This window comes from Onychomys torridus, chromosome 6, assembly GCF_903995425.1.
Source record: "Onychomys torridus chromosome 6, mOncTor1.1, whole genome shotgun sequence".
NCBI classification, from domain to species: domain Eukaryota; kingdom Metazoa; phylum Chordata; class Mammalia; order Rodentia; family Cricetidae; genus Onychomys; species Onychomys torridus.
Window position 1 is genome coordinate 66970497 of NC_050448.1, and position 11312 is coordinate 66981808.

Sequence of the window (11312 nt, forward strand, 5' to 3'; positions counted from 1 at the left end):
GGGTTACAAGTGTGTGCCATCATGACCAGCTTTTGATGTGGGTGAAAAACTCAGGCCTCATGTTTGCACAAGCACTTAACCTACTGAAACATCCCAACCCAGTTTATTATTTTTTCTTGTTCACTTTTTTAAGTGAACAATTAGTTTCATGAATTTTACATGGTGTATATGCCTGTGTGGAGGTCATAAGATAACTTGTGAGAGTTGGTTCTCCTCTACCATGTGAGTCCTGGAGATTAAATTCAGGTTTTCAGCCTCAATGGCAAGTGGTTTGTTTGTTTTGTTTTTCCTGAACCATCTTGTTGGATCATTATGATATTACTTTTTTTATTATATTTATGTGTGTAGGCACATGTGTGTGTCATTGTGAAAAGTCAGAAAACAACTTCTTTGTCAGAAAACAGTTTTCTTTTCTGGGTCCTGAGGATGGAACCAAGGTGGTCAGGTGTGGCAGCAAGTGCCTTTACCTACTGAGACAATTTGGCAGCTCAGTTATGACATTTTCAGACATTATTATCTCATATTTCTAAAACCATAAGAGACTTGTTTACTTGTCAAGTTTTCTTCTCTGTGTATATTGAGTTTATTCCAAGTCACTTTTGTCTGTATGAATCTCTATTACTCGTGTGAGAAGATTTCCTCACATATCCGGTGATCTTTGGCCTAATATTTATGATTAAACACTGAAAAACTCATTGAAAAAAATCAACTGTATCCTTATATAAATTTATGAGTATACTAAGAAAATGGGAAGAATCATCTACTAAAGATAAGGATAGCAATTTATATATAATGTTTTTCCAGACAGGGTTTCTGTGTAGCTTTGTGCCTTTCCTGGATTTCACTCTGTAAACCAGGCTGGCCTCGAACTCACAAAGATCCTGGCTCTGCCTCCGAGTGCTGGGATTAAAGGTGTGCGCCACCACCACCCGGCAGCATTTACATTTTTGAGATAGGGTCTCAGTATGTAGACCAGGCTGATCTCAAACTTGCAATAATACTCTTCTCTCTGCCTGGGGCAACAGGTGGCACTATCACACCTGGCCCTATCATACTTAAAAGTGTGATAAAGCGGGGGCTGGAGAGATGGTTCATCAGCTTAGAGCACTGGCTGCTCTTTCAGAGGACCCGGGTTCACTTCTTAGCACCCACATGGTAGCTCACAATTGTCTGTAACTCCAGTTCCAGGGAATCCCATGCCCCCTTCTGACCTCCACAGGTACCAGATATGCATGCACATGGTGTACATACATGCATGTAGGCAAAAAATCTGAATACAGCAAATAAAAATGAATCTTTTTCCAGATTTATGCCATATATAAAGATCAAACCCAGAATTTAAAAAACTAAAAAGTACAAGTATGAAAATTATATCAGGTCTAGAAATATGGTTCAGGTTCAAGGTTCATGCCTCACAGGCCTATGGCAGCATGCCCAGCTCATGTGACATATTCAAAACCACAAAACTGATCAGTTAACACAGAAGAGTACTATTTAATCTTGGGTTAGAAGAGATTTAAAAAAAAAAAACGAAAACAATGCACACTAACCAAAGAGTTTAACACCCAAAGATAACTTTGGCTATAGTGAGAAAAATAAAAAGCAGCTGGGTGGTGGTGGTGCACGACTTTAATCTCAGTACTTGGGAGGCAGAGCCAGGCGGATCTCAGTGAGTTGGAGACCGGCCTGGTTTACAAAGTGAGATACAGGTCAGTCAGGACTGTTACACAGAGAAACCCTGTCTTGAAAAACAAACAAACAAAAAGAAAAACAAAAGCTTCACCAACCAAAAAATGTATGAGAACAAAATAACAGATTTAGTTGTTTGTGCTAGGGTTTCTCTGTATAGCCATGGCAGTCCTGGAATTCAGAGACCAGACTGGCTTCAGAGATCTGCCTACCAAGTGCTGGGACTACAGGTGGGCACCACTTCTCTCCCAGCCCCCAATAGGATTGTTGTTGTTTTCTAACTACTATCTCTGTGTTTGATTGTTACACTTTTTGCTTTGTTATGTTTTTTGAGACAGGGTTTCTCTATGTAGCCCTGGCTCCTGGAATGATGTAACAAGTTCTAGGACAGCCGGGCTAGTCCATGGTCAGCCCTTGATTCAAAAAAATACTTAAAAAGAAAAACTTCAGCTTAGCTAAAAAAATTTAATTAAAAAAATCTATTTTTGCTAATTATATTTTTTCTAACATTAATTAAAACCAATAAATAAATAATTACTTAGAAAATAAATAAAGAAATAGCAAATTAAAAATAAAATATCTCATGAATTATTCAGTTAGTGGTCTTGTACTTAGGGAAGCAGTTATCTTACTTTCCTTCAAATATCTTTTGGCAATCTGAGATATTCTTTTCTAGAAATATTACTGGAATTATCTCTAGTTATTTCCTTAGTAATAAAATCTTTTTCTTCTTGTGTCTAACTCTCATTTATTAAATCTTGTTTTGGAAATGGAAAAAAATTATTTAAAAAATAATAATAATGAAGGGCTGGAGAGACACCTCAGTGGGTAAAAATACCTGTTATCAAGCCTGAAATTTTGAGTTGGAACTCACACTGTGGAAAGAACTGACTCCCACATGTGACTCCCACATTCCTGGTGTACACATACAATATAAAGTTGTAAGCCAAGATACTTTTGGAAACCCTGGATGGTTCTGAAAAGCTAAAGAACCTTGACAAAACCAAGACCCAGACCTTTAGCATAAATAAAGGCTTTATTGGTCAGTTTGGATGAATGACAGACTGGCATAAGCGCAATGAATTGTTTCACACACTCCAGAACCTTAGGGTGACACAGAAAGCTAAGCTGATGGGCAACGGGCAATGGGAAGGGAGTGGAAAGGACCTGAAGGCTTCTGAAGGTTACCAAAGCTACCGAGACCGGAACCAACGTCCTAGGAGCAAATCCAGGAGGGAAAAGGGGTCCTCCAGAGCTGAAGATCCTTCAGAGACTGGATCTAAGGAACCAAGTCGTACATACTGACATACTAAACGAGACAGAGGAAAAGTATCAAGAGTAGGCACATCCTTTCCCCCAGGAGTTAAGAGTCACTCTTAACTCACCACCTGTGGAACTGTCACGTGCTTCTTGATGGGTCACCGTGGTCTCTCTCCGTCCCTCACTGTCCACCACAGTGCGGTGCTCCTCCACTACCTGCAAGAAGTTCCAACATATTTCTAATACTACTATGTTGAGGTTAGTGTTTTCTTATATAGTTCCCTCTTTCCAGAGCATTCTCTGGCCAGTTTTTTAACTCTTCTCTCTCAGCTCACCCCATCTGGCTTGGTGATCTTGGTCACAGAGATGCTCTTGAAATAGGATTTGGGTTGGGGCTGAAGAAGTGGACCGAGACCTTCCTGGGAAACCTGGGAGTCAAGATCTGGAATGGCAGAGGGACAAAAGCCAGGAGAGAGTGGAAAAAAGAAAACAGGACAAGTGTGTGAGGAAGAAACTTCTAAGACAACACCATGGTAAATGTGTCCTCCCTCTAAACTCACCATTGTCCTCTCTGGCTCTAGAATGGGGAGTCACAGGCCATATGTCATCCAACTGTAGAAGAAGCCACACATAGTTGGTGAGAAGACACCTTCCATCTGAAGCTTGAAGGGGCAGAGACCCCAGACTCCTCCTAAGTTACCAAACCCCAGAAATACTTCCATTTGGGCAGCTTATGTTCACATACCTTCTTCTGTAGTTGTGTATGAACTTCTACCAAATAGACTTTCTGAAATACTTTCCTGCATCTTCAAGATCTTTTTTTTGTTGTTGTTGTTTTGGTTTTTCAAGATAGGGTTTCTCATCCTGGAACTCACTGTATAGACCAGGCTAGCCCTGAACTGACAGAGATCTGCTTGCCTCTACCTCCCTAGTGCTGCAATCAAAGGTGTGCACCACCATACCTGACTCAAGATCCTTCCTTCCTTCCTTCCTTTCCTTTTTCTTTCTTTCTTTGTGTGTGTGTGTATGTATTTGAGGCAGGGATTTTCTGTGTAGACCAGGCTGGCCTTGAACTTCACAGAACTCAGCTTGCCCCTGCCTCAGGAGTGCTGGGATTAAAGGTGTGCAACACCATGCCCAGCCTCAAGACCCTTTCTTAACCACAAACTGAAACTAGTGGTTAAAAAAAAAAAAATTCCCACTTCCCCTTTGTATTCTATTCTCCTGTACTGCAAAAAGAAAACAGAAGCAACAGGGCTTGAAAGATGACCCTCAGGGTAAGGACACCTGATGCTCTTCAGGATATCAGGCAGCTCAGAGCTCCAGGGGATTCAACACCACATCACTATGGGCACCTGCACCCACATGGTACACAAAAAACTCACACAGGCACACACACACACACACACATAAATAAGTCTTAACAGCAACAAAAAGCTAAAGTAATAAACTCAGAGTAAAAGGCAGGCAGATCCCTGAGCTTGAGGCCAGCATGATCTACATAGCAAGTTCCTGGACAGCTAAAGGATACAGAGACTCTGTCTCAAAATACACAATAAAATAAAATAAAATAGAATAGAGGGTGGGGCACTCTTGCAGAAAACTGTAGTTTCTAGCTCCCAGTAGAGCAGGATGGCTCACAACCATACCGAGAGTTCCAGGTATTCAATGCCCTATTCTGACTTCTGTGAGCACCAGGCATATGTGGTGCAGAGACAGGCAAGTGGCAAAACATTCATACAAATAGAATAAAATAAATAAACCTTAGGGTAGCTGTGCTGGCACACATTTTAACCCAGAGGCACGCAGATCTCTACATTTGAGGCCAGTCTGGTCTACACAGTTGAATTCCAAACCAACAAAGAAGAAAATCCAGATAAATGCACTAATTAGAGGAGCTAGGATCCCCAGAGATCCCAGTAAGCTCTAGTCACTGAACTTCAGGTGCAGAGTACTCACCCTATGAAACGGTCCCTGAGGCCCCCAATCTGGAGCTGGTTTGGGGGATTCAGGTCTAGCATGACTCTCCAAGACCCCCTCAAAGATCTTGGGTTGGTGGCTATCTGGGTACTTAAGCATTGAGTCCCGCAGCGTCTGCCCTTCCCGAAGTCTCTCGCCAGGTGTTTCTGACTCAGGACCTGGAAGCTCTGTAGAAAGTCGGTAAATGATACTGGGATAGGAAAGGACTTAAGACACATGAAATTTTTCTGAAATCAGCTTTTGCAAACTATCCATCCCCAACTACTCTGCAAGGTCCATATTTCACCCACTAACCCATAAGTTCTCCCTCAGGGAAATCTACACACCAGGAGAGTGGGAAGGCAAGGTCCAAGCCCCCATCTCGCTGAAGATGCTATTGAAATCTCGTACTAGATCATCAAAACCAAAGCTGTCGTGGAATCGCATGCCTCCTCCTGGCGTGAAGCTGAAACCGAATTCCTCCGGAGGCTGAGAACCATCAAACCTATAGCTCCCTCGACCCCACGTGCCTCTGTCTTCCTCTTCTTCGTCATCATCATCGTCATCATCTCGAGTCATCCCTCCAAAAAAGGGATCTCTGTGGCTGAGAGTGGAGTCAGATAAGCCACGAAGATTTAAGCACTGTCTAAGCAATAAAATCAACCCAAGGCCAGTAAAATAGGACAAGGGCAGGGGTCTGGGCAGCTGAAGAAAACACTGGAGAGCTGGCTTCAAGTCAAAACAACACTGAAAGATCTCTTAGGGTTTTATATTGTTTCTAAATAGAGCCTATCCCAACCTCCCGACAGCTCCCAACGCCTCCCCCAGCGTCTCACTGCCCACTCCTATTGGCCCCAGGCCCCGCTCACTTGCTCACTGTCCTCTCCCCAGACCCCCATTGTCTTCTACGCCCAGGTCGCTGTGGCATCACCCCACTCCGGAGAAAGGTACTGTTTCTCTCCTCTTCACGACCGCTTTGGTTACTGTGGCGGGGTGAGTACTCAAAGTTGAGACTTCTCTCAGCAGTTGAAGGGGGCGGGGAAGGAAGCTTTCCAAAAATACGGTGAAGGGGTCAAGCGTCCCCAAAGAACACCCCTGCCTCATGTCCAGCCCAGAACTACGCTCACCTCCGAGGTCCACGAAAGCCGAAAAAGCCCCGGAAAAGGTCAAAGAAGTTCATTCCCGTAGGGGCACTACAAACTTTAAACTTGTGCAGGACATGAGCACTACCAGACCGTCCGCCAGCTTGCGCTACCCTGTCAGAATTAGCCAGGGCTCAGCACTCGCTGCCGGAAACCAAGTCAGCGACGCGGCATTGTCGTAAAAAGGCTGTAACCCGGAGGAGGAAGAGGCGGGATTGACGGTGCTCCTCAGACGCGAAGCCTATTACACTACCTTTCAGAGTAGAGTGAGGATGGGCATGCGGCATTCCCGCCGTCCAAGATCACATCCCTTCTAGATGATTCTCCTTCCTGCCCATCCGCCAGGGCCCAAGTGGTGTTTCCGTTACTCTCTGGATGGTTCCAAGAAAGCCGTCAGAGGGAGCGGCCTGTCCCGAGCCCTGCCTCGCCCCAGGCTCAGAAAACACTCCCACTTTGTGTTTGTTTCTAGACTGATGTAAGTGACGTCCAACAGTATAGGTTAGGCAAAGTGTTTTACCAAGCTCTTTCCTACTGCTGAATAAAGACATGGGGATGCTAGGAATCGCCTCACCTCGTAGGGAGTTAGTTCTGGCCATAATGAATTCTTTTAAACATTTGTTTATTTGACACACGGTTTCTGTGTGTAGCCCTGGCTGCCCTGGAACTTATGTAGCCCAGGCTAGCCTCTAACTCAGAGATCTGCCTGCCTCTGCCTCCCAAATGCTGGGATTAAGGACAGTTGCCACCAGGCCTGGCTGTTTTAAAACAGACTGCAACCAATAAGATAAGATTTATACTAGGCAGGGAAGAGAAACACTGAAGCATCCTGGAAAGGAACAAAGAACATGTAATTATGAGATTCGGTGGTGCACGCCTTTAATCCCAGCACTCCAGAGTAAGAGACAAGGAGGATCTCTGTATGAGGCCAGCCTGAACTACACATAGTGAGATCCTGACTCAAACATGCATCCTCCCCACCCAAGCCAGAAGGATACTTGCAGTTTGGGAAGTCTGAAGCACAATCTCTTGAATCCTTGGCAATATGGTGAGTCTCCGGCTCTTACAAACAAAACTCCCCTTCCCATGTAATGAAGACCAAAACCTTTTAGCATACCATGCCCCCACCCCATGTCTTGCTCTACATCACCTACCCTTTCCCAGAAATTGGGCATTTCTAAGCGACATAAAATAGACAAGCAGGGTGTGGTGTTGAGAATCTTTAACCTCAGCACCCAAGAGGCAGAGCAGGCGGACCAGTCAGGGTTACACAGTAAGACTGTCTCAAAAACAAAACTCAGACAAGAATTACTTTAGTCTACTAAGCTTTGGTTCTGCCAGCCAGTAGCTAATGTTGGCTTCAGACTTCAGAATCCTTTAAAATCATGCTTAGGTTCCCGTAGTCCCCTTTCTTTTAAATGTTCTTAATCCTTCCCTTCCACTTCCTAAACCTTGCTATAGATGAGGCAGTTTCTAGAAGAAATGAAGACTTCTAGTGGTTCTTCCCAGTCACAGGGTATGAAAGGGAATCCCCTTAAGGGCAAAATATTAGCACATTAAGTGAGAGTTCTTAAAGGGCAAAGACTTCACTTTATTCCACAGCCTTCGAGCCTGCTAGAAGAGGCCCAGTTGGTACGGTAATACTTATTCACCAAGCTGGTCATCGACGAGAGTGAGGATATCCTAGACGGAGCAAGAATGGGCAGAGGCTGAAGGTAGAGGTTTGTTTTTTTTTTCTCCTTTTTTTTTTTATATATATATATGTATATATATACAAGACACATTAATCCATTAAGTTTGAGGACACAGTACAAAAAAAAAAACCACTTCAACTAATTCATATGACAATGCTGTTCATATTTATGACGCCATTTTTTTTTGTGTGTGTTGTTTGGTTTTCCTAATAATAAAGGAGGAGACTTAGGGCTGTTGGGCTGATATATATTTGGGGGGGTCACCTCCCCACTTCACCTATACACCACCAGGGTGAACAGGAAGAAGTGAAGGGAAGGCAGGGCCCACAGCAAAGTTTCATAATCTTGAATGCAAAGAGGAAGGAGGAAGGGGAGGGAGAAAATACAAATCCTATAACACATACAACAGAGTGGGATGGTGTAGGAATGGGGCAGACATGAAGCTGAGGTGTGGGATGGGCCGCTGGGGGTGTGGAGCAGCGGAATCGCCCCACATTCTTTTCTCTTTGATGCTGTTTCCATAGTTTCCAGGCTGAGAAGCCCTCTCAGAAGATGGGACCGGGAGAAGAGGGTCAGGGCCTCAGTTGGCCCCCCAGCTGTAGCTGTTGTAGGCAGACTTGTTGGTCTGGGGCTTCTGCGGGATGGAGCTGGTCTGGCTACGTTGCCCGCTGCCCGTCTGCAGGGGAATGGGAGGGTTATGGGGGAGGAAAAAGGTGTCTAGTTAGTGGGACCAATCTGTAACATCTTCAAGTGGAAATGTGTAAAATAGTTATACTCTCTCATTTCCTTAGAACCTACTATGAATTTACTTTTCAAGCACAGAAAATTCAGTCTACATAGCCTCTTTTACAAGGCAACATCATTTTTAACCTTAAAAACAGAGGAAAAATGAAAAGTGGACAAGAAAACTTCAGAGATAAGATTCTGGTGAGTTGGTTCTATTCCTGTTCGGTTGACTTCCCCATTATCCATGCTCTGGCCTAAACAAGGCAACGTTGAGAATTCTGGCCTTTTTGAAGTGAGTGATCACAAGATGATTCCATTCTCACTCATCTCTGTGAATGACTCAATATGGAAAGCTATCTTTGAGAGCAAGGAAGCTGCCCAGCCCCCTATGTTGGAACTCTTAAGTGGTCTTTTTTCCCACCCTTTAGATCCACCCACCACCATACATTAATTAATGTGACACCGATTCAAACAAAGCAGGAAAGACTTGAGGCATCAGGTTCCAGATGCTGCCCCAAGAATCTTTTCCATTTTGGTAACCAAGTGTTTCCAGAGTTGGGGAAGGGTAGAAAGATAAAGAGGGTGTTGAAGGGGGAAGGAAGAGAGAGGACGGGGAGGCCAGAGAGCTTAGCATAGTGTTTCTGTTTGTGTATCCCGATTTGTGATTGGGTAGGCTTTTCAAGTTATCTGAGGCCGTGGAAGTGAAATGGGGACTAAAAAGAAGTTGGTTCAAGCATATTATCATTCAGTTTCATTACCTGCTCCTCCTGCTGGCGCTGGCAACAGAGAATCATCTGCAAATATGGTAGCTGAGGCAGAACCAGGATATATGGAAAATAAAGGGACAAACTTTTGACAATAGAACTCCACCGTTAGAAGGGAAAGCTATAATGTCAGGGAAGGGAGAAGGCCGGGAGAGGTGAAGAGGGAAGGTGTGACCCAGGTCTGACAGGAAGAGGAGAACTGTGCCACGGGAGGTGGAGGAGAAAGGTACCAAAGGAACCGGGCACAAGGGTTTCAATCTGGCCCATCCTCTCATGTTTCCTTTGCCAACTGCTCATGTTATGTGCGCTCGTGTCTGTATGTGCTGTGTGCCCCTGGCTGGCACTGGTGAGGACTGGGTGAAGGTGGTGGTAAGGAAGGTTAAGAAAAGGAAAGGGAGGCAGTTTAAGGGATAGGAAGGAAGAGGAAGGGAAAGGAGAGAGGGGGAAGGGCTATTACCTGGCCATCCTGCTGCAGATGATGATGAAGGATCTGAGAATGTGGCTGCTGATGGGGGGTCAGAATATGCATAAAGGGGGCAGGTGGGTAGGCAGCAGCCGTGGCTGGATTGATGGGCCCTCCACTTCCTAGGGCTGAAGGCAAGTTGAAGGAGGCAGCAGGAGTACCGGAATGAAACCCTTGTTTCTCAAAGGACTGCTACCCGGGAACACAGGAGGAAGAAGAGTAAAGGGAACATCAGAAGAATCCTAGGACTTTCTGAGCCCAAATACTCCTATCCTCAGAAAGCAGCAAGGTCAGAAACAACACTACACCTCAAGTCAAAACACTCAAAGGTCTTAGTCCTAGCTCTGCCTTTTCATAGCTCCATGACCCTAGGCAAATGAACCACTTGGCCTCAGTTTCCTCATAAATAAGAGGTAAGTTAGGCGGTGGCCTTTAATCCCAGCATTCAGGAGGCAGAGGTAGAGGCAGGTGATCTCTGTGAGTTCAAGACCAGCCTGGTCTACAAAGGGAGTTCCAGGACAGTCAAGAACAACTAAGGCTACCTTAAGAGAATCCCTGTCTGAAAAAACAAAAAAGATATTGCTGACCTTTTGTCATAAGGACCAAGCAGAAAGATGACTATCAAAGCACCCCATGAAATCTTTATTGGTCAGGCATGATGGTGCACACCATTAATCCCAATCACTTGGGAAGCAGGTGGATCTCTGGAGGTCAAGACTAGCCTGGTCTACACAGTGAGTTCCAGGTCAGCCAGGACTACTGAATTAAACCCTTCCTCAAAATAAATAAAAATAAAATTGTACATTTCATGTGAATACAGGGGAAATTTGCTCACTAGTCTGGGCATTCCTGCCTCTGTGGTTTAGCATAAATTAAAACTCCTTAGATATTTCTGAAGAAATGATTAAACACTGAGATAGATATCTGGAGTATGGAAGGTGCTGGGACATAAAAATGACAAGACATACCTATAGATAACTCAATAACAAATACCTCACTTTATTACCGCTCTTGTTTATGGACTTACAAAGAATGAAATTAACTAGTTTTCCTTCATTTCCATTTTTTTTTCCGAGTTACGAAAATGGTCGTAAGGTCAAGGGGCCAAGACCATTGCACAGTAAATACATCACATTACAGTTTGCCACACTTGACCTTCCTATGACATTTCTTTTTTTTCCCCCCTCAGAGTGCTAAATTTAAAGTTCTAGAGAAACTGAAGCCTAGAGACAATTCATTTAGAAAAGGTAGGATGGGTTTCTGACACTGCTCCCCTGAGGGTTGTTTGAACTGCAACTTCACCTCTATGTCCATCTCTTTCTACTTTCATCCAGACCAGGCACCTACCTGGGTTTTGGAGTACACAGAACCCGAGATATCTGGCACGCCCGTGTTGCTGGAGGTGACTGATACACCTAGGGGAGGAGGAAACACAGAGGATTAGCTCTGTTATCAGCCTCATCTCTGTTTCTAGGATAGCATGGTGTCTGCAGCCTTTCTAGCTAGGACACTGCAAAGGAATTCTGGTATGTTTTTTTCCACCTTTACATCAGTTCTGAGATGTCAGAATTCATGAACCAAATGATGCCTAAAAGTTCTTCTGCCCTTTTTAGATATT

General features: G+C 44.3%; 2 protein-coding genes across 37 annotated transcripts in view; both read right to left on the reverse strand.

The window, feature by feature from the left end:
- Positions 1-2701: 2701 nt before the first annotated feature.
- Hax1 (HCLS1 associated protein X-1) lies at positions 2702-6234 on the reverse strand. Of its 2 annotated transcripts, XM_036190395.1 has the most exons (8): positions 6036-6234; positions 5778-5891; positions 5256-5512; positions 4909-5096; positions 3510-3561; positions 3285-3391; positions 3075-3165; positions 2702-2968 (listed from the first exon to the last, which is right to left on the reverse strand). In XM_036190395.1, the coding sequence occupies exons 1-8, from the start codon at positions 6086-6088 to the stop codon at positions 2883-2885; spliced, it is 948 nt and encodes a 315-aa protein (XP_036046288.1). In that variant the 5' UTR covers positions 6089-6234; the 3' UTR covers positions 2702-2882. The 2 variants fall into 2 exon arrangements, with proteins under 2 accessions (XP_036046288.1, XP_036046289.1); XM_036190396.1 differs by lacking the exon at positions 5778-5891 and having other exon boundaries at positions 6036-6231.
- A 1173-nt stretch (positions 6235-7407) lies between these two features.
- Positions 7408-11312, reverse strand: part of Ubap2l (ubiquitin associated protein 2 like) — a 53990-nt gene continuing 50085 nt past the window's right edge. For 4 of the 35 annotated variants that reach the window (XM_036189537.1, XM_036189536.1, XM_036189538.1 and 1 more), the window contains exons 26-29: positions 11042-11109; positions 9689-9886; positions 9226-9276; positions 7776-8417 (exon numbers count right to left, since the gene is read on the reverse strand). In XM_036189537.1, the coding sequence (XP_036045430.1) occupies positions 8322-8417; positions 9226-9276; positions 9689-9886; positions 11042-11109 (413 nt within the window). In that variant the 3' untranslated portion in view covers positions 7776-8321. Of the gene's footprint in view, positions 7731-7775; positions 8418-9225; positions 9277-9688; positions 9887-11041; positions 11110-11312 lie in introns of those variants that run through there. The other 31 variants (XM_036189549.1, XM_036189543.1, XM_036189547.1 and 28 more) reach the window with 18 other exon arrangements.

Coding starts and splice junctions, on each gene's coding strand:
- Hax1 (XM_036190395.1), bottom strand. CDS start 6,088: ATGAACTTCTTTGACCTTTTCCGGGGCTTTTTCGGCTTTCGTGGACCT. Junction 3,562..4,908: donor CTCAGGGACCGTTTCATAGG/GTGAGTACTCTG, acceptor CTTCTTCTACAG/TTGGATGACATATGGCCTGT. Junction 3,166..3,284: donor AGATCACCAAGCCAGATGGG/GTGAGCTGAGAG, acceptor AACTTCTTGCAG/GTAGTGGAGGAGCACCGCAC.